The sequence below is a fragment of the Malaclemys terrapin genome, chromosome 15 (assembly GCF_027887155.1).
Source record: "Malaclemys terrapin pileata isolate rMalTer1 chromosome 15, rMalTer1.hap1, whole genome shotgun sequence".
NCBI lineage: Eukaryota > Metazoa > Chordata > Testudines > Emydidae > Malaclemys > Malaclemys terrapin.
The window spans coordinates 18,789,837-18,811,929 of NC_071519.1; the positions used below are offsets into that span (position 1 = coordinate 18,789,837).

The following is a 22,093-nucleotide window of genomic DNA, read 5'->3' on the forward strand; positions in this document are numbered from 1 at the left end:
AACTGCACATTTATACAGCATGAGAGGCACTCGCCCCACCCTAGATTTCTGCTGTGAGTTCAACACCTGTTACATTGGCTTCCCCCAAATCATACCCCTCAGTACATTTGGAACCACCAACATTGGTAAAGGAGTCATGTTGAATGTACTCTAGCAACAATAGTAATAGGTCTAACGAAGCCCCAAAACTGGCAATTAAAAACTGATACCAGTGTTCATAGCATATGGCTGCCTCCTCCTGGAAATAAATCACTAGCATGTCTAATCATTTTTAATACAGCTGGTTCTTGTATTATATGACCAATTGTTTAATTCTTTGCATTAGGAACATTTTAAGCAGAGTGGATAATATAGGGTAATTCAAACATTTAATGGTCAGTTTAAACGTGAATTCAAAAATCACTTAAGTTGGAAATGAGAACTGGGTTAGTGTTCTCAATACAGCATGCACTACAAAACTAGTACAACAATGTGCACCGGAAGTTTCTGCACAGGAAAGGCCAAGGCCAAGGCCTTTTTACCCAGGGGTTTTACAGGTCAGGACTGAAGCAGTTTTATTAATTTGGGTGAGGACACTCAGAATGGAAGGACCAGTGAGGATTCAACAACTTTAAGTGTTATGTGGAAAAGGCTGACCAGAGCCTGGCTGCCTTAGGACTTGTACACACTACCACTTATGTTGGTATAAGTTATGTTGCTCAGGGGTGTGAATAAGCCACCCCCAGAGCAACGTAAATTACACTGACCTAAACACCTGTGTGGACAGCGTTGTGTTGGCAGGAGAGCGTCTCCTGCTGACATAGCTACTGCCGCTCACTGAGGTGACAATGGGAAAGCTCTCTCCCAGCGGCAGTGTCTTCACCAGATGCGCTACAGCAATGCAACTACATTGGCAAAGCTGCGCCGCTGTAGCACTTCCAGTGTAGATTAGTCCTAAGAGTCCATATATAGTGCAGTTGCCTTTGTAGTTTGTTTCGTGAATTGAGACGCAAATAATCACCACAAACAGCATGACAATTGAGAGTCTGCGGTCTTTTACTAACAAGAATCCTCTCAGCATACCGCTATGGTAATACACCATCAGAATTTGACTTACAGCTATGCTGGACCCCATTAACCAACAGCCTTAGTTGTGATAGGCACTTCCTTTGATACTACATTAAACCACTGTTTCCACAAATAGCTTTATAGACAAGCCACAGCCAACAGGAATGTTTTGGCGATAACTTTGCATATAGGAAACACTGCACCTACCTTTGCTGGTGCGAAATGTAAGCATGGCAGGCTGGCCTTCACCAGCAGCACTCCTCGCTACCATCAGAACTTCATAGAGGCTGGAGGGCTCCAGTTCTGTGAGATGAAGCTCATTTTCACTTCCAGGAACACGAACTGTATGCCAGCTTCCCATGGCATTGACGCCATCATCCAGCTGTACAGGAGGGAATCACAAGGTGCTAAGAGCAAGACAAACCATGACTTCAACTTTAGATGTGGGAAAAGATCAATACTTCTCCAGCTGAGCTGGTCTTCTGGACATTTTATTGTATAAAAATGCCAAAATGTCTATTTATGTTCAATGAGTTTTACTTAGTGCCAGTGACAGGCCTGGAAATCCAAGGCTTTTATCCACACACAGCAGGTAAAGCACAAGCGGCAGCTCTCTGAGCTTCTACACCACGTTCCTGAAATAGATCTGAACCCTGACCTACAGGATCCCCCATATCAAGGTTTGAGAGAATTTAGTCTCCACATTAATTTGGCCCCTTGCCACTCAGCTGAGACAGCTAACAATGCTAATTAGTACATATTGCAACGGATATTTACTGCGAGTGTTTGTGCCCGAGAAACTAGAATGAGGACAAATGATTTCAAGCAGAATACCTAGCATTAGATGGTGGTGTGCCTCTCTGGATTAAAGCAGAACCCAAGATGGGAAAGGTGACAGTCAATTACCCTATCCTATCCCAGCCTTCCATGAATTTAAGCATCTTTACATGTTTATGAGTAACGAGAGAGAGAGAGGGGGGGGGGGTGTTTTATCTGCTTGGTTACCTCCAGAGGCTGGAAAACATCAGCAGGAAGATTGAAGATTTGTTTTACTAGTGTACATATTTCCCTTTTTACAATTTTTCAGGGTTTTAGTCTGTTTTACAGTGAATTCCCCAGTTCCATTAGGTAAAGGAAAGATTTTTCTTAATATTTGACCTTCTGAGAAAAGTATTATCCCAAATCCCAAAGGAAAAGGCAGAGATTCTATCAAAAATAAACTACTAAACAACTTAAGACTTTAATAAAAACATGGAAGGCAGCTCTAAATGCTATGGATTACTAAAGTTTATACTGACGGCCTTGATTCAAATTCTTTCTTCAAAAGAGACATTTCTTTCTAATCCTTTATAAAAAGAAATCTTGGAAGAAGAGGAAATCAATTAAATAATTTTTATGATAGAAGAGATAGGTGCTTTTAAAACCATGATAAACTGTCTACTAAAAATATATAAATAAAAAAGCATTTAATACAGAAAATATAATTGCTAGTGATGGACAAATTTGAAAGGGTCAGATAAGCACCAAAAGTTTTGAATACTTATCTGAACCTACTATCTTTGGTTCATAAATTAAATAGGCACTGTCATGAGATTTCCTGGATTTGGCTGGTCAAAAATATCATGCGGTATTTCTGCTTCAGGTTGGGACAAGACCAGGACGAACAAGGATTTAAACTTATAAAAATATGAACTGAGTAACTTAGCCCTTCAGAAAAAAAGTTTGATTTAAGATTTAGTCTTATGTGATGCTTAGTTCGAATTCTAATCAAAGAAGCTCGCTGCTTGCAAAAGTTCTGTTCAAACTACACAGTGCAAGTGAGATCGGAACCAGACATACCGACTTTAAATGCATTTTTTAAAATTACTAATGTTGTATGAATAATGCTCAACCAGAGTCCAATTCCACACATACAATAATGGTACGACAATGAAAATAAAAACTTGAGTTCTGTTGAGTAAGGCCCAGTTAAGCCCAAAAAAGCAGCAACTAATTTCAAATCATCCCTAAACAGACTGCCTGTGTCTCCACTGCAAAACTGTGGTTCAACTGTATTTTATCTTCTCTCTGGGCTGATACCATAGCTCTTGTTAACACCCATGCTGCTGTAACAATGATAGTTTTAGGCTTCTCAAGGAAGCCATCTGCTCTGGAGTTATGACTATCTCCTGCAAAGAAGCAGTACCTTGCGATATTTCACGAAGTAAGCATTGATGGGCAAGCCGCCATCCTTCCCAGAGCGCCACACCAGGTTATACATGTCTGGCTTGAGTGTCTGTGGAGGGCTGAGGATGATTGGGGCTTCAGGAGGCAAAGCCCCATTGGGTGTCTTTTCTGTAGCAACTGCATCAAGATGCAACTTTGTCGGAGACAAATTTGAGAACCCCACTTCTGTATCATAATCTCCATCACCTTCATCACTTTGGGCAACCTCCGTAGGAGTGACTTCTTCAGCTTTTGTACTAGATTCAAAAGGAACTGCAGAAGAAAAATTCTGGTTATATCTACAAGACAAAGCCTATTTGCTTCATGCACCGGAAACAATTAATGAACTACTGCCTTTCACTCCTAGATTCTACTGTATCTTCTATGCGGTAACAGAGCAGGGCAACATTTCATTGAATGTAAGCATTCTAAAGGTGTAGTACCTGGCAGATTGGCAGCAGTGGATGTGTTATAATTCATGTACCAGGTAACATTAGGTAGCAGCAATGTACTTATATGGAAAAGTAAATAACTACACTTCTACCAGCATATACAGAGTAATTTGAAGCGACACCAAGGCATTAAGCCATATCTGTACAATTACAATCTACTGTACAGTATGTACAAAATTACATTAAGGGCATTTTCTTAGCTCACTTTGTGAAGTTTTAGTTGTGAGTAATTTCTACTAACATTGAACGTTACAGAGCTGAAACCCAGCCAACTCATTTGAAAATATAGTGCTAAGAATGAGGTAAGCTTAAAGGCAGATCTAAAATGCTATTTGTGATATTAACATATTTCTGAAAGCCCTCTATGTGCCTCCTCCTGCCATCCCGCAGCTTTAACTGAAATGAGGTCAGTAGTACTGGAAAACATAACAGACAAAAATACTCTTAGGGAATCCTGGAACTGATACACAGCTTGTCAACATTCCAGGCAGCAATGGGCTGGCAGGTTGGACATCTGAGGTTAGCATCAAGACAGGCAACAAACTTCAATATTTAAAGTGAGAATACTGAGGGAAATGACGCAGCTACTGAGGTTGCACACTGAAATGCTAGACTGCCAGATGTTCTTAGTCCTGCCCGTTCTTTCATAGATCTGTGTAGGTTTCTGTTATGTGTTGGGGTCCAGAAAGTGGAGGGGAATAAGGGGAACTTAGTTTACAAAATAAACAGAAAATCCTTGGTAACGTAAAGCGTAAGCGGTGTTGGCCTGGCCACCTCAGATTGCATCAAACCTCCATTAAAATACCAACAAGCGTGGCTGCTATTTTTGGCCATTTCTTGGAAACGGAAGGGGAAGGGGAAGGGAAAGGGTTGGTTTTTTTTAAAACTGAAGCCCATGTTCTCAGCAAGCACTGGTTTATTTAGGAATGCTGCAGAGTTTGGGAATGGGAGTCAAAAGCAACACAAAGAGGAAGTCTTCAAGGCCAGACATCAGCTTGTTCAAGACAACAGAAGAAATGTCTGACAATATTCTCACCCTTAAAGTGTATCTACTATACCAGTGGTCCCCAATCTTTTTCGTCTAGTGGGCACCAGACGATGAGCCACGGAGGACAGTGGCGGTGGACGAGCATCCGTCGAAATGCCGCCGACAAGCGGCAATGTCAAATAGGCGTCGCCGCCGAAATGCCGCCAAGAAGCAGCGTCATCCAGAGGCATCGCTGCCGAAATGCCGCCAAAAATCAACGGCATTTCGGTGGCGCCGCCTTCGGATGACGCTGCTTCTTGGTGGCATTTTGGCAGATGCTTGTCTGCCGGCCAGTACGCGGGCACACTTAGACGCCCCGGCGGGCGCCATGGCACCCGCGGCACCGCGTTGAGGACCCCTGTAGTACACTAAATTAACCAGTAAGAAAGTGCTGCATGCTGCATATTAGTATCAAAACCCAACGTTTTGTTCGTCTGACGAGTTGGAACATGTACTTTCCTGTGATGGGTTAGCAAGGATTTCTGGATTTACACAATATGACTTAAACAACAAGAAGTCCGGTGGCACCTTAAAGACTAATAGATTTATTTGGGCATAAGTTTTCGTGGGTAAAAAACCCACTTCAGATGCAATATGACTTGGTGACTGCTGGAGCAGGGAATTGGACAGCAGTACGTGGGGAATTAGCTGTGGTTTAGGTTGGAGTGGGTAGACCTACTGGCATTATTGCTTTCACTAGTCCTGAAGACTAGTAGTTAACTATTGGCAAACAATTTGTATTTAACTTATGGACAGACACCACAGAACAGTAATGTTTATTAAGGCTGTTCAGATTTATGTGCCTACACCAGAGGATTTGTCAAGGTTTCTGTATCCTCTATTTCAGTATGTAATGTGGGGTACTTCCACTACCTCTCTAGTCAGATTAACTATTCGCCCTCAGCTTCCTAGTCACTGCACCCTTTGAAAAAATTCCTTAGCAATCCCACAAATAAGCTAGTGTTTAATGGAAGTTAGCAGGGAGATTTGTGGTCTGTGTTCTATAACATACCCAGCCTCCTACAACCAGCACTGCAAGACGGGAGTTACTACTCAAGACAGGTAACATTTTCCAAACCATCTAAATGACTTAGTGTCTTAAGTGCCACAGAGTTAGGTTCCTAAAATCACTCAGGTGCTTCTGAAAACTTTACCCAACATGTTCACTTGAACCTATTGTAGACTCAACTGACTGCAGAACAACATCGGTTTGATACTTCTGCTATTAGAACTGCTTTATTAAAGTCGTATGGCATATAAATATCTTTAGGCATTTAAGTTAATAGTCCTCTGAATCGTGATGGCTCTCAGGTACCCAGCTTCCAAACCCATTTAAAGGTTTACAGATCAAACCCAGTGTCTTTACTGTCACTTGAACACCAATCAGAAGTCAGTGCAACAAATTTGATATTTAACTTGTAGAACTCGATATGGCACCAGGATTTTTATTTCAATTCAGGTTGAGTTCTGAGAATTGTGTGTGATTTTGGTTTTATGAGGTCCATTAATGAAGCTAATGTGAGTTTTTAATATTAAAACTACATTGATAGATCATTTTCTCAGCAATTTTTTTTTTTTTTACCCTATTTCAGATGTATACATTTATTTCAAGGAAAAATATCTACTAAAGTCTAAATGGAAAAATTTAGGGAAAAAAGTCTCAGTTTATGGTATATATTTGATAGCATTTTGAGTGTCGTTAATTTTTATATAATCCCCCGTACAGTCAGTTTCTCCCTTGCTAAAAAGAATCTTCTACACATCAAGGTGGAAGTAGAAAAATAACTTTAAAAAAAGGATTTAAATATATTTCAGGACATATTTACCAGTGTTGTACCAGAAGCCAGAATATTTAAAAATTAGGCAATTAAAAAATAAAATTAATGTTGTTTTATGTGAATTATGCATTCAATATATTTTCTATCTTGATTTTTTGGAAAAAATTATTATTAGGTATAGAGTTTAACTTGCTTTCTGGCTCAGCACATTTTAATGAGGTTTTCTGTTTTCCCTAGGATGTGTTTTGACGATTGTACAGCAAGACTAAGGGTAAATTTTTCAAAACCACCTACAGGATTTAGGCTCTTCAGTCCCATTCTAAAAAGGCACTTAGAAGGCGAAACCCCATTGATTTTTTGAAAATGAACCTAAGCCTAAATCATTTGGGTGCTTTTAAAAAATTTTGCCCTTGTTTTCGTTAGGGTAACATTTAAAAATTATTTTAATACTTTTGTGATCTTGGTCATAACATAAAATTATAATAAAAATCAAGATTTCTTTTTATATTGTGCCTTCAGTTTAAGAACAATCTCTTTCTAGTAGCGACCTCTGAGAATAGTGAACACTCAGTATTTTCTTTGCAAGAGCAAGCCTTTTATATTGTCTATTTATTTTTACATTTCTATCTACCCACAGTTAAAGTCATGGTGGTGGTGTTTGTGTGTGCACACTACTGAGAACAGTTGAAGATTCATAGAATATCAGGATTGGAAGGGACCTCAGGAGGTCATCTAGTCCAACCCCCTGCTCAAAGCAGGACCAATCCCCAGACAGATTTTTGCCCCAGGTCCCTAAATGGCCCCCTCAAGGATTGAACTCACAACCCTGGGTTTAGCAGGCCAATGCTCAAACCACTGAGCTATCCCTCCCCCCACTTTACTTGACTCTGCAAACACTGTTTTTGCTGTGCACCAATTCCTTAGTGACTTTGGAAGCACTCCTCAAGCATAGTCTTTATGGCTGAACGCTGGGCTGCAACCACACAACACTTTAGCAAGTGATTCTAAACATACTTTAAAAAAAAAAAAGCCTGTAGAGATTTTAAAGTGAATTTAGTGCTTGCCAAAAGTCCCTCATTGGAGCAGACTGGAGAACTAAATCCTCCAATTCCAAAATGGGGCTTCCCCACATGGCCATCTCCCTTCCCAAAGACGTGCCACAATACTGACAGGTTTCAGAGCCACACTGGTACAAGCTTTAGCCTCAGATGAGACAGGCAAAAACTACTAGGTGAATATCTGCTCGCTAGGAACCTGGCCAACTCATTTCAATAGGTCATGAAATAGCCACTTAATTTCAAATTCAGATTTTGATAAACTGACCCTTTTGACACTAAAAAGATGTTTCACCCCATAAGGCACATGCTCGATTACTGAAAAGATACATAAAAGAAAAGGAACATAAGAAAGGCTCATGGCAACTCCGATGTTAGCTTACCAACTGTAAGAAATGCTTCTGACAGTGCTGAGCCATGTTTATTTGTTGCTTCACAAGAGTATTTCCCAGCATGCTCTGGAGTAACTGCCTGAATGTATAGGGAGCTTGATCCCGCTCGAGACATGGTGAAGTAGATGGGTTCTAAAATCATGCTGCCTCTTTTTGTTTGTGGAGATTTTCGTGGTTTTGAATGTAGGACCTGAGAAGGGTGGCTGGTAATAAGTCCATGGCTGTTGTACCAACGGATTACAGGAATAGGTAGTCCAGTGGCATTGCATGACAATGTAACATCACCTCCATCTACCACATTGGCACTGGCTGGTGAAGAAACTATAACTGGCTTGGAACCTTTGCCTGTTTAAAAAAACAATTCATACATAAAATTAATTCACTGTACTATGGAATCTATTGTCTAATGCACAGATGAGCTATTAATATGGTACAAAAATGAACACATTCAAATATTGGTCATTTACACAGTTCTTTAGTTTTCTGGTTGCTAGTAATTCCCCAATTCACTGCCTTACTGAATGAGGGACTGAAAACCGTTAACACGATTGAAACTTTTGTTAGGAGAAGGCAGATGCAATATTAACCTTCAATCTGCACTTGGGGTGTACAAGAACAAAAATCTCAAACCTTAAGTCTGGAATTCGTCAGTTAGACAAATTCCAATAGAATCTGAAACCATTCAACTCAGACGATTTAGGACAATGGAATCAATGATCAGACTCAGAATAGGTTTAGTTACACTTGGATTTAACCCTGAAATTTAGGTTTAAAAGTTTGAGAATCAATACAACTGAGCCACCAAATACTTCCAGCTCTCCAAATATTCCTCCTATCAAAACATGGCTAAAATTTCATAAAAGCCAACACTGTCTAGGAGAGAAACATACAAAACTATATCTGAGGCAAGATTTTTTTGGGGCCTTCTTTTAAATTCTGGATCCTTGAAATAAAGGAGCTGGGTTATATCTCCCACTCCTCCATGAAATACATCAAGTAGTGATGGATAAATCGTACAATTTGCTGCTTACTGTGGTCAGAAATGGACGCAGTCGATACATAAACCAAATCTTTTGGAAATAAAACTAATATGTATCAGAAAAAGCAAAGGTTTTAGTTTAAGTTCTTGGATAGTTAAAAATGTTCCTATACCTGTCTGGATTTGAAGTCTCCCAGTGGATTGCATAAAGCCAATCCCATTGTTTGCCACACACTGGTACAACCCAGAATCCTCCTTGGTGATGCCACTGATTCTCAACCTGTTTCCTGTGACCAGATGTCGTGGAGAGAGATGGATGGGAGCTGCATTATGGAACCAGGTAAGATTAGGAGCAGGGTTTCCATGAATGTCACATGTGAAATGTATAGTTGCACCCACAGCCACTGTTTGATCCTGCAGTCCTTTAGAAATTGAGGCAGATTCTATAAAACAAACAAATAGAATATGAAACCCTGCAGGCTGCTCTTTCAGGAATCACGCAGAAACTAATTACTGCAAATGACCACACATTTAACAACAATATGAAATCGTGCAAACTTATCACACATATGGAGGCCAATTTTAGTCATGTCTTAAGCTCAGTGAAAGATGAATACTTGCTTCTAAGGCATTTGCTCAACACTCCTTATTTTAATGTTTTTTTTCCTTCAGTGCAGAAAAGTTATGCTTACGCTACAAAAGTAAAGGATTCCTTTAATGGAAAACTTTTTCTGACAAAACTATTTTCTGTCTCAGCATCTCTACTTTATGAAACAAACTTTTTTTTTTTTTTAAAAATCATTCAGACTGTTTGGCCAGAATATACACATATCTAAGCCCTAACATATTTACCACTGATCAGGGGTAAAGCCCCCATTGACATAAATGGGAGCAGACAGGCAATCACTGTGTGGTTTTGAAAATCCCACACAGAACTAGCACGAAGAAACAAACGTTCATATTTATTTACAGATTAATGTCTATGACAAACAGCCAGAACACTTGCAGCCAGAGGTACACTGTTCATTAACCACACAAGCAAACCCAGACTGTAGCTTTTTGCTAGAATTCTATTTCACTCAAGAGGTATAGAAAAGCGTGTCCTTGCAACAAAGCCCGATGCCAACTCTGTCCACATATCTATTCAAGTGACATCATCATAGGACCTAATCACATCAGCCACATCATCAGGGGCTCGTTCACTTGCACATCTACCAATGTGATATATGCCATCATGTGCCAGCAATGCCCTTCTGCCATGTACATTGGCCAAACCGGACAGTCTCTACGCAAAAGAATAAATGGACACAAATCTGACATCAGGAATCATAACATTCAAAAACCAGTAGGAGAACACTTCAACCTCTCCGGTCACTCAGTAACAGACTTAAAGGTGGCAATTTTGCAACAGAAAAGCTTCAAAAACAGACTCCAACGAGAAACTGCTGAACCTGAATTAATATGCAAACTAGACACAATCAATTTAGGCTTGAATAGAGACTGGGAATGGCTGAGCCATTACACACATTGAACCTATTTCCCCATGTTAAGTATCCTCACACCTTCTTGTCAAACTGTCTGAAATGGACTATCTTGATTATCACTACAAAAGTTTTTTCTCGTAATTAATTAGACTCTCAGAGTTGGTAGGGCAACTCCCACCTTTTCATGTTCTCTGTATATGTACATAGATCTCCTTACTATATGTTCCAGTCTATGCATCCGATGAAGTGGGAGTTTGTTAGTCTCTAAGGTGCCACAAATACTCCTAATTTTCAAGAGATGAGTGTTAGAATCATCCTTAGCTACTTTCTATTTTAGGTAATAGTAAGAACGTTGGGGATGAAAAAGATGAAAGGGTGATTCCTTCAATATGATTTAAGGATGCTGCACAATTGAATCTATCTTAAGTTATGCAGTGCCCAGAAAGAATTGCTACAAAAGAAAAGTGGAATGCAATGAAATACAGAGGCACAGCAGAAGCCAGCTACATACTGATTGGGGGGAGGGGGGAGGAACATTTTAATATGCTCACCCCTTCCATCTAACTTTTTGTTTAGTTACGACCATGAACGAGGAAAGGAGAAACATCCTATTGTGGCACGTGATTCATCCAGTACTAGGAGGTGTGTATGGCATTTTTGCAGACAAACAAGATTACTAGTTTTGTCCTGAGGAGTTTACAATCCAAAATAGATTAACACAATGGAGGAGGACAGAGGATTTAGAGAGAGGATAATGAGTCATAAAGGATACAAGCAGGGAGAGATCATGATATAATAATTAAGTACATATCTTAACTCTTTGATGATGTAAAAGTACAACAGCCCTTGTCTAGGTTGAAAGAGCATGAGGGAACTTAGAGTCAAGAGCTACTATACAACAAAAACAGCAATGGTCTTCAACATAAAACTTGCAAAAATAAATAAATAAATAAAAATTCAGTTCCTTCCTCTATTTCTTACCAAGAATAGTTACTGTGTAATTTATATATTTCACTACTGCAGATTGATTTGCCACCACACAGGAGTAGTTTCCAGCATCCAATGTATCAAGCCTGTCCGTCACAAGATGGGAGTGCAGTAGTCTCCACCTGCTTCCAGTCAGTGCATCCTGACCATCCTTAAACCAGTGGACATGAGATGCAGGCAACCCACTGACAACACACTCTAGAGTTAGGGGACTGTGCTGAGGTACCGCCAAAGCCTGAGAAACGGTGGGGTGAAGAATGTGAAAACCTTCTGCAGAAGTGCCTGGAAGTAGAGTAAAGGGATACATAAAAGATAAAACTCCTTAATGATCCAATTTTTAAATTGGATTATTAAATACTTTTTCCTCTAGCGGCTCCCTCTCCTTTCTATCAAAGCCCTGAGGTTCTGTGCGTTACTTACATTGCGGACAAATTTTCCTTATGGCTGAGTACAGCATGATGGGGCTCTCTTGAATTGGCACCCCCTCAAAATCAATTGGAGTGGTGGTTATTGGACATGGGGCATTCCCCTTCCAGCAGCTAAGTGCAAAGCCTTTTTGGCATTTGAGCCTACATCTCCCACACAGCAGTGCACACCCACCGTGCCGCTACTATCAACTCTGCGTTTTACTCTTGCAGGAGTTCATTACCCCTCCATCAATGTTCCCATCACTCCCATTTATGCTAATAAGAGAACGAACCATAAGTAACAATAAGTAACAATAAGTAACAACTCCTTTTGCAAAAAGAACAGAAAGTGAGCATTTTACCACAGATCACGGACTTGATAACTCATGTTAGACGAGAGCATGAAATTGATAATATAGGCGACTATTTCTATACAATGGAGTTACCATATACCATACTGATGGAATACATTAAAAAACACATGCAGACAGGAAAGACTTTGCAGACCCAGAATTTTTTAGACTACTAGATATTCATGCTAGGAATCTTTTTAGGTTGATTTTTTTCCTAAAGTCACAAAATCGTAGTCGGTTACAGCAGATGAAAAGTATTCTGCAGACATTTGCTAGCTAGATTACATACAGTAGAGGAAAAGAGTTTCACCCATCAGAATAGCGAGACATTAAGATCTAGCAGAGTTTATTAAAAATACTAATTTAAGGTGGATCAATTTAGTTTGAAGCTTTTATCCTTTAAAGCCACCCTCGTAGATATACTAAATACTCACGGCTGACTATGAGCTTATGTCCAGTGGGTTCTAATTTGAGATCATGAGTGACTGGGTTGTATGCTGCACATTTATAGGAGCCTTTATCCTCTAAAGAGACATTCAAAATCTGCAGATTTCCAGATGGAAGAATTAGGTAGTTATCTGAGGAAGGGAAAAAGGCTGGTTTAAAATTAGTTTCAAAGAAACTGTTAGATAAATTGACTAAAGAAATTTTTTAAACACCCTGTTCTATTAAGTGCATAGCTGTGAACTAAGAACTCTGCCGACAAAAATTCATTCCTGTAATGGATGTCTTTACTAAGATAGATGCATCTAAAATGAATTGCATAATGAGTTTTCAACTTTTTAGGATATCACTCAGTTCTGATTTCAACCAGTATTTTTGCGGCAGGTTATTTATATTAGTGTCACAAAATTTCTCACCTGTTGATTGTTCCAGCCATTTTCCCCGTACTCGAAAGCGAACTTGTGCTTTAGGGTTACTTTCTGGTACCTTACAGCCAATGAAGGCAGCACTTCCTTCTTCTGCTGTAACTATGTGTTTCACTGAAGTATCAAAATCATCAAGATCTGGAAGACAGCGTACAAAGGTAAGTGGGATTGTAGATTTTGGAGGAGGTGGGGTTAAAAAGTAATTACGGATTACAAATACGGCAGGTTTTGATCCAAATGAATATTGTTTTTGACAGCTTCTCTGAACTCCTCTGTAAAGAAGTGTGGCATTTTAAGTAGGGCTGTCAAGCAATTAAAAAAAATTAATCCCGATTAATCGTGCGATTAAAAAAATTAAGCGCGATTAATTGCACTGTTAAAGAATAATAGAATACCATTTATTTAAATATTTTTGGATGTTTTCTACATTTTCAAATATATTGATTTCAATTACCACACAGAATACATGTACAGTGTTCACTCTATATTATTTTTTATTGCAAATATTTGCACAGTAAAAAACAAAAGAAAGTATTTTTCAATTCACCTCATACAAATAATGTAGTGCAGGGGTTCTCAAACTGTGGGTCGGGACCCAAAGTGGGTCATGACCCCATTTTAATGGGGTCGCCAAGGCTGGTGTTGGTCCTGGGCCCAAGCAAGTCTAAAGCCCAAGCACCACTGCCCAGGGCTAAGGTTACATATCCCCTCCCCCCCAAGACAGAAGCCCTGGGGCTTCAGGTTTGGCCCCCCCCCACCCAGGGTGACAGAACTCGGGCGGCCTCAGTCTTCAGTCCCCCTCCCCCCCAGGGTCATGTAGTTATTTTTGTTGTCAGAAGGGAGTTACAGTACAATGAAGTTTCAGAACCGCTGATGTAGCGCAATCTCTTTATCCTGAAAGTTGAACTTACCAGTGTAGAATTATATACAAAAAAATTACTGCACTCAAAAACAAAACAATGTAAAACTTTAGAGCCTACAAGCCCACTCAGTCCTACTGCTTGTTCAGCCAATCACTCAGACAAACAAGTCTGTTTACAATCGCAGGAGATAATGCTGCCTGCGTCTCATTTACAATGTCACCTGAAAGTGAGAACAGGCACTGTCGTAGCCGGTGTCACAAGATATTTATGTGCCAGATGCACTAAAGATTCATATGTCCCTTCATGCTTCAAGCCCCATTCCAGAGGACATGCATCCATGCTGATGACGGGTTCTGCTCGATAACGATCCAAAGCAGTGCAGACCAACGCATATTAATTTTCATCATCTGAGTCAGACGCCACCAGCAGAAGGTTGATTTTCTTTTTTGGTGGTTCGGTTCTGTAGTTTCCACATCGGAGTGTTGCTCTTTTAAGACTTCTGAAAGCACGCTCCACATCTCATCCCTCTCAGATTTTGGAAGGCAATTCAGATTCTTAAACCTTGGGTTGAGTGCTGTAGCTATCTTTAGAAATCTCACATTTGTATATTCTTTGCATTTTGTCAAATCTGCAGTGAAAGTGTTCTTAAAACAAACAACATGTGCTGGGTCATCATCCAAGATTGCTATAACAGGAAATATATGGCAGAATGCGGGTAAAACAGAGCAGGAGACATACAATTCTCCCCCAAGGAGTTCAGTCACAAATTTAATTAACACACACTTTTTTTTTTTTTTTTTTTTTTTTTTTAAAAACGAGCGTCATCAGCATGGAAGCATGTCCTCTGGAATGGTGGCCGAAGCATGAAGGGGCATACGAATGTTTAGCATATCTGGCACATAAATACCTTGCAATGCTGGCTACAAAAGTGCCATGCGAATACCTGTTCTCACTTTCAGATGACATTGTAAATAAGAAGTGGCAGCATTATGTCCCGTAAATATAAACAAACTTGCTTGTTTTAGCGATTGGCTGAACAAGAAGTAGGACTGAGTAGACTTGTAGGCTCTAAATGTTTTCTTTTTTGAGTGCAGTTATGCCACAACAACAAAATCTACATTTGTAAATTGCACTTTCATGATAAAGAGATTGCACTTCAGTACTTGTATGAGGTGAATTGAAATATACTATCTTTTCTTTATCATTTTTACAATGTAAATATTTGTAATCAATAATAATATAAAGTGAGCACTGTACACTGTTGTAATTGAAATCAATATATTTGAAAATGTAGAAAAGCGTCAAAAATATTTAATTTCAGTTGGTATTCTATTGTTTAACAGTGCGATTAATCACGATTAATTTTTTTGAGTTAATCGTGTGAATTAACTGCGATTAATCGACAGCCCTAACAATGTAGTTCTCAATACCAGAACTAGGATATAGATATCTGAACTTCTGTTGCATGAAGAGACAAGAGTTTTCACTTGAAGGATGGAAAAAACTGAAAATGTAGCCCTCTTTTAAGTTCCACAGACCTACTTCATGAAAAATAAGGGAACAGAGAGGCTCTCAACCCAGGAACTAAGTGTGTCAATTACTAGTCCTGAACTTAATGCAGGAGGCAAGTTATAGTACATGGATAACAGGTACTTTGTAAGCTCTATGCATACAAAAAGGAGTTAATTACTCTGGGAGAAACATAACCTGACAATTAATACATCAGTGAGGAATGCAGCATCTGCTATTCACTGCCTGTACAATAGGAGTCAAATATAAAACCTCAACCTACAAGTTATAGCATCTCCCAACTTCGTTTTTAATGCTGCTAGAAACCCAGAAACAGTTTGTCTTAGGCCTGGTCTATACCTAAAGAGTAGGTCAAACTAGCTATTGCTTATGGGCTGTGAAAAATTCACATCCCTAAGGGTATGTCTACACTAAAGGGGGGGGGGGTCGATTTAAGATACGCAAATTCAGCTACGCGAATAGCGTAGCTGAATTAGACGCATCGCAGCCGACTTACCCCACTGTAGGGACGGCGGCAAAATCGACCTCTGTGGCTTCCAGTCGACGGTGCTTACTCCCACCTCCGCTGGTGGAGTAAGAGCGTCAATTCGGGGATCGATCCCCGAGAGGTCGATTTCTATCCGCCGATTCAGGCGGGTAGTGTAGACCTAGCCTAAGAGACTTAGTTAAGATTACTTAAGTCCCTGTGTAGGCACTGCTAGGTTGACAGAAGAATTCTTCTCTTGACCTAGCTACCACCTCTCCAGGGTGTGGATTTACTATAGCAATGGGAAAATCCCTTCTGTTGCTGTAGCAAGTGTCTACACTACAGTGGCAGCTGTATGGCTTGTAATGTAGCCATACCTTAAGTCCCTCATGTAGTGCAGTACAGTATGCAAGTTGCTCTTTTCCTGCTGCCTTCCATGTTCAAAGCTTATAGCCTGTAAAGTTTGCCTATGCTGATTACCCTTACAGGTCTCCTGAGGGGGTTTTGCTATGGGTCAGCACTTTACCAAAACACTTAGTCTTCTCAATTATGAGAAACTCTCCTCTCACAGGGATTCTGGACATGCTCCATAGATGGGGCATCCTTAAGAAGAAGTTACTCAAATCTTGGCTGACAAAGGCCCAATTCAGACATAACTTTGATGCAGGACAGCCAAATCATACTCCGAGGAAACGGTCTTCAACGGTACATAATCTTTTTCTTATGAACTTGGCCCATGAGCCCTCTACTTCATATTTCTTTTTTAATTATCAAGCAATTTACAGATCAACCACCAAGGCAAAGATTGATTAGATGACAGAACATAAGAGAAGAGAAGAAAAACAACCAAGAAAAAAGGAATTTAAACACAAAGACAGATGATTTTGACCAAACTAAATTGATAAAAAATGGAAAGGACATTTAAAAAAAAAAAATCATGAATTATTCTTCTGTCTTCCCCTCCCTCCTAGTTTCCCAATCAGTTCAAGTACTTGAGAAAAGGAATTCCATTTAATACAGCAAAAGGAATTCACACAACTGACACAAACCACATTTGGGAACGTCACTTGCATTTACTGCTAGCAGTTGCTGTGTGTAAGGCAGATATTGCTGTGAATTGTTAAAAATAAAGAGATTGTAAAGGGCTTTTTGTTAGCGCTTTATGCAACACAGGCCTCAATGCAGAAAATTCGAAAGCAAGAAGTACAGCCAGGAGCGTATGGTTTTGTAATGACATGGCAGATCAACAAGAGAGTTTACACTAGAAAATTCTTTTGCCCGGAGGAGAAGCTTGTGGGATCCTTGTATTATAAAAGCTGTAACTAGAAACATTATTTCTAGGTCTCACTGTGGCTACATATAGAAGGAACCACTATTCGTGTGAGTTAGAGTATCTGTTCATCCCTTATCTGGTACACAGCTTACGGAAAGAAGATTCACAAGATATTGACTCTCTGCTTTACTGAGGGTGACAGGGAAAAAAAGGCAAAAGGATTTTTGCTTCTGGAAATTAAAAACTATAGTTGCAGAAAGCAATCTATGAGCATGTTTCCTTTTTCCTCTAAGCACACAGTCAGGTTTTGTACGTGTGTTTTCAAGTACTTTCAGAAATGGAACACTTATTTCCCATTAACGCTGTGGTTTTAAAATTCATCCTCAGAACATAACTTAGGAAGGTTTGCATTTAATAAAATCAAAGAGTTTGGGAGGAAGGAAATGGTCAGCATGTGGACAAAAGCTTTTGTATGGTTCCAAGGACATATGGGGCATTAGCTGCATTAGGAAGGGTATGGGGGCTTTTTTGAGAGTGGGGAAAAGAGGGAGCCGGAGAGTTAGTGATGTCCCTGCCAAGAGTGTGACTGTTTTCAGGAAATCACTCAGGGCATGTGGATTTTGGGTATTTTTCTCCAACATTCTGGCTATCAATCTAGCTCTGATCTGGCTAGCCGCTATAGTTCAGTTTAACGCTAACTATTGTGGATCTGTCATTTTTGTTCTTAAAGTGTTACAAACAGTACCCTCATTGTTGTGAGAGGCACTTCATAAGTTATTAGCCTAACCAATATCATTTTGGCACCTCTGTTACCTTCTTTTGCATTTTCTCTCTCTAACACTACTGCATCTGTGGGCACTGACTTGTGGCACAGGGAGTTTGTTAGAGTTCCTTCCTTTGTGTTTGCTAACTGGAAGCTTTACTGGGAAAGAGGAGACAGGGAGAGCACACTCTTCCTGGAAAGATGGTATCTTCCCATTAGAAACGCCTGCAAAGCAAGGTGTGATCTCTTAGCCAGAAAGTAAGGCCTTAGATAACTCTATCCCTTTGTAGCTGACCTAGCCATAGCATTATTCCCAACACCCTCAATGCTCTGCTAACAACGCCATCTTTAATTTCAACCTCTTCGGAATGCTGCTGCTAAAGTCATCTTCTTGGCACATCACTCTGACCACATCAATCCCACCTTGGAGTCTCTCAGCTAATTCCCACTTCACCTCTGGAGCAAATACAAGCTTCATCTTTGCCGACAAGGCCATTCATAAGTTAGCCCCATGCTCGGTGGCTGATTAGTAACCCACCACACTGACCTCCACCATTCCCAGCCTTTACCGCCCACCCCAGTCAGCTTCTCCTTTAAACACCACCATGCTTCCTCCCATGATGCTCCTCACACATGGGGAAAGCACTTGGATAAAATTTGAACAGCCATGAACCTTATCTTCCTTCAGATCCCACTTAAGACTCACCTTTGCCATGATGCCTACAGAACCCAGCCTGCTGATCATGGTTACATGCTACTATTCCTCTTCCCCTTCTTTCCTGTGCCACCCTGTCTCACCCCCCCCCCCAATTAAAAACCTCCACAAATTACACTGCACAATAAGCCAACGAAGTAGTGTCAATTCTTCACCATATTTTTTGCTTCTAAGTTGTATCTTCTACTCATGTGTGTATGTGTTTAACCTGTAAGATCTTCAAAGGCAGGCACTGTCTGTCTGTACAGTGCCCAGGGCCCAATCCCTTTGGGACTACCATAATATAAGTATGTAATACTACTACTAGCCCACCCATTAATTTCCCCCCACAAGCATGTGTCCCCCTTTTTCATGCCATGTAAAAAGTCATAGGCCATTGGGATATGCTGCCTTCTATGCATGGAATGGTCTTCAAACTACTACATTCTCCTCGTTTCAATCTAATTTTTGTAATGTATTTCACCACAGTAAAAAGTATTTCATTTCCTTCTGAAAACTCAGTGATACCTTAAACAAGAGAGTCATTCATATTCACCACCTCCCCTATTTTTTATACAAATAAAAACCATACTGGATCATCAAAATGTGCTCATACCCAACTTGAGAAATCACATGATTTTAATCGCTAAAACCTGTCTCACCCCACTTTGTTTGCTATCCTCACTTATTACAATTTGAACTACTAGTTGAAAGCTTGCGCTGGCGTATAGGTGTAATTTGTAAAGTCATGTGTGTAAAAAAAAAACCCGAAAATGGCTGCCAACTTACAAATTAGATGGTAACAGATCACATATCCCAGTGACGACTGAGGCTGGTGATTTTCTAAACAAAAAGAGCTCTCAAAATTCTAGACTTCAGAGTGACACAAAGTTATTGTGTATGCTGACTGTGGTGTTGTGTAGGTGGTTGTGCTGATTTGTGTCTGGGTGGGCTGGGAGATTTGTGCAGGTAGCGAATGAAGGCTGTGTGCTGCCATGAGGGGTTGTGTGTGTTTGGGGTTATTGTTTATGCCAGTTGTGTTGCTGTGTGAGTGGTTGCGTGGATTTGAGTGGACAGCAGTTGGCGCAAGTTATCCCCCATCCATGCAGTCTCCCACATACAACCAATGAAATTGTTGCATGCAAATTAGCTGTAGAGTAAGGGTAGTAATGAATATCATAGTGGTCTAGGATTTGTCGCCTGGCATAGATGCATGCCTTACTGTAGCTGTACACCGCAAAGATGTAATTTGTAGAGTCAAAATGGCTGAGAACTTAAAATTGGACAACAACAGATGAGAAAACCCAGCGATGCTTCAATCTTGTGATATTCTGAACACAAAAAGCCCTCAACCATGCTTGTAGCTGCATCCATTGCTTCATACCGACGCAGACATTTTAGGTTTTAGAGTGACACAAAGAGCGACATCCCTGTAATCTTATTACATCATCCATTTTAAATTATACACAAGATCTTGGGGCAGAGGCCATCTTTCTCCATCTCTGAAGCATCTTTGGTGCTCTATTAAATATATATGGAGTGGCTTTAAAAAGCACTGTTTTCCCAATAAAGTTCTAGAGTGCTTTTCTTTAAAAATGCAAAATATTTTCAAAGAAGTTGCACTATAAATGTTTGGAAATGTGTCAGGTTTTTTTCATCACTACAATGGAAGAAACAATATTTCATACAACTAGTTGATGGCTACTACGTTTTGCCATGGAGTTAGGAATAAAAGTAGAAAATAACTTACGGCCTATGGATACTGTAGCCGGCCTGCTCACAATTGCACCAGCACTGTAATTGGCAATGCACTGATAGTGACCAGAATTTGAGGGGCTGAGAGAGAAGATTGTCAAAGATCCTAGCTGCACCTCCACTTGCTCCACCCTGCTGTCCAACCTTTGTCCGTTAAACAGCCAAGAAATGCGAGCTGTGGAGGGTTCAGCAGAGCAATGAAGCTTTACAGGCCCACCAGGCTTCTGGATAGTGGACAGGGGCTCAGAAATAAAATGAGGAATCAAATCTAAAAGGAAAGAAAAAGACATTAAATGGCTGAACAATACTTAGCAGTATGACATTTGAATACTCTCTGAAATCGCTCTGTCTAGATCAGTTATACTTTGACTTGTATGGAAGAATGGACCAGATTTATTTATTACTATTCAAATATAAAAAGTATTTCCCTGTAATTGTTCTCCAAAAACATAGCTTGGCAAATGATCACCCCTAGAGTCTTGGGCCACTGTACACAGATGTGGCAAAAATTCTCTTACATCAAAGTCCTGAGTGACAGGTCCTAGCAGAGGGTGGACAGTTTCTTTCACAGCAGGAGTACAAGTACTGGCAAAATAATAAAAGGCAGGACAATGCAACATTAAACCATTTACAGAACCTCCCAATTCTTTGAGGAGACGGTGTGTCAGTGGTAATCTGTCAAAATGGAGATCTTTGGAAAACAGGCAATTATCTCTTTTCAAAAGAGATTCATCTTGACAGATTCCCACTACTAGAGACTAACATGCCACTGGGAGGTCATTATGACAGAAGCAAATAGCCTGCAACAATAAACTTACTGAACCCACCTTAATATTCACGAAGAGATAAGATACATCCAAAATTATGTAAGTGAGAAAAGAGTCTTCTCCAAAATAAGATTACTAGGGACAGAAGAGTTTGGGTGTCCAAAGACCAGAAAGATTGTGTTACAATGAGACTAAATCTAAACTTGGTGTCCTGATAAGACCACTCTCACCTGGTAAGCACATGCACAGAAGACCACATGGCTCCTTTGCAAATCTTCTGACGGGACACAGAATGGTAATTTGAAGATGTAGCTAATTTGCCCTGTATAAAATGTACTTTGACACGAGTTTCAAAGTTGTAGACCTACTATGCTGTCAAAGTAGCTTCAATCAGCCTGCTATTGTGGCATGTTTATCTATGAGACTGCAGAACTTATTAAGTTAGGATGAAATAAAATGTTAAAGTCAACCTAAGTTACATGCAGTGTCAGTCCCAAGATATAAGAGACATGGTGGGTGAGGTAACATCTTTTATTAGACCAACTTCTGCTGGTGAAAGACACGCTTTCGAGCCACAGAGAGCATTTCTTCAGGTCACCTTGTCTTTCTAAAGTTTACCTGAGATTTTCATGTGCTCCAAATAATTGGACTTCACCAGGTAGAGCCTGATGAAGATGGAACTGCATCATCACATTTGTAAGGCTGTGAGGAGCCATTGTGAAGCTGTCTGTATCAGCTCAACATTCACATTTGAAAAAATATCTTCACCACTGTAAGGGCTAAAAAACTTTATTTGGTAAATGAAAACTTGAGTTTTGCACAACTTGAGTTACGCAAGTCCTTCGCCAGGGCAAATTTCATGCTCAGACATCAGGGTTTTTCCAGCCCTACCCACTGAAACACTGCAGAAAGCAGTTGGAAACAATTTCCAAAGTTGTGCACATTCC

At 40.1% G+C, this 22,093-nt stretch overlaps 1 protein-coding gene across 4 annotated transcripts in view; it reads right to left on the minus strand.

Annotated features, from left to right (window-relative positions):
• CDON (cell adhesion associated, oncogene regulated) overlaps positions 1-22,093 on the minus strand; it is a 93,301-nt gene that overhangs the window by 34,155 nt on the left and 37,053 nt on the right. For all 4 annotated transcript variants that reach the window (XM_054005346.1, XM_054005343.1, XM_054005345.1 and 1 more), the window contains 8 exons: positions 20,375-20,647; positions 13,027-13,173; positions 12,601-12,744; positions 11,401-11,688; positions 9,109-9,378; positions 7,948-8,301; positions 3,233-3,525; positions 1,255-1,429 (listed from right to left, as the gene is read on the minus strand). In XM_054005346.1, coding sequence (XP_053861321.1) covers positions 1,255-1,429; positions 3,233-3,525; positions 7,948-8,301; positions 9,109-9,378; positions 11,401-11,688; positions 12,601-12,744; positions 13,027-13,173; positions 20,375-20,647 — 1,944 coding nt within the window. The remainder of the gene's footprint in view (positions 1-1,254; positions 1,430-3,232; positions 3,526-7,947; positions 8,302-9,108; positions 9,379-11,400; positions 11,689-12,600; positions 12,745-13,026; positions 13,174-20,374; positions 20,648-22,093) is intronic.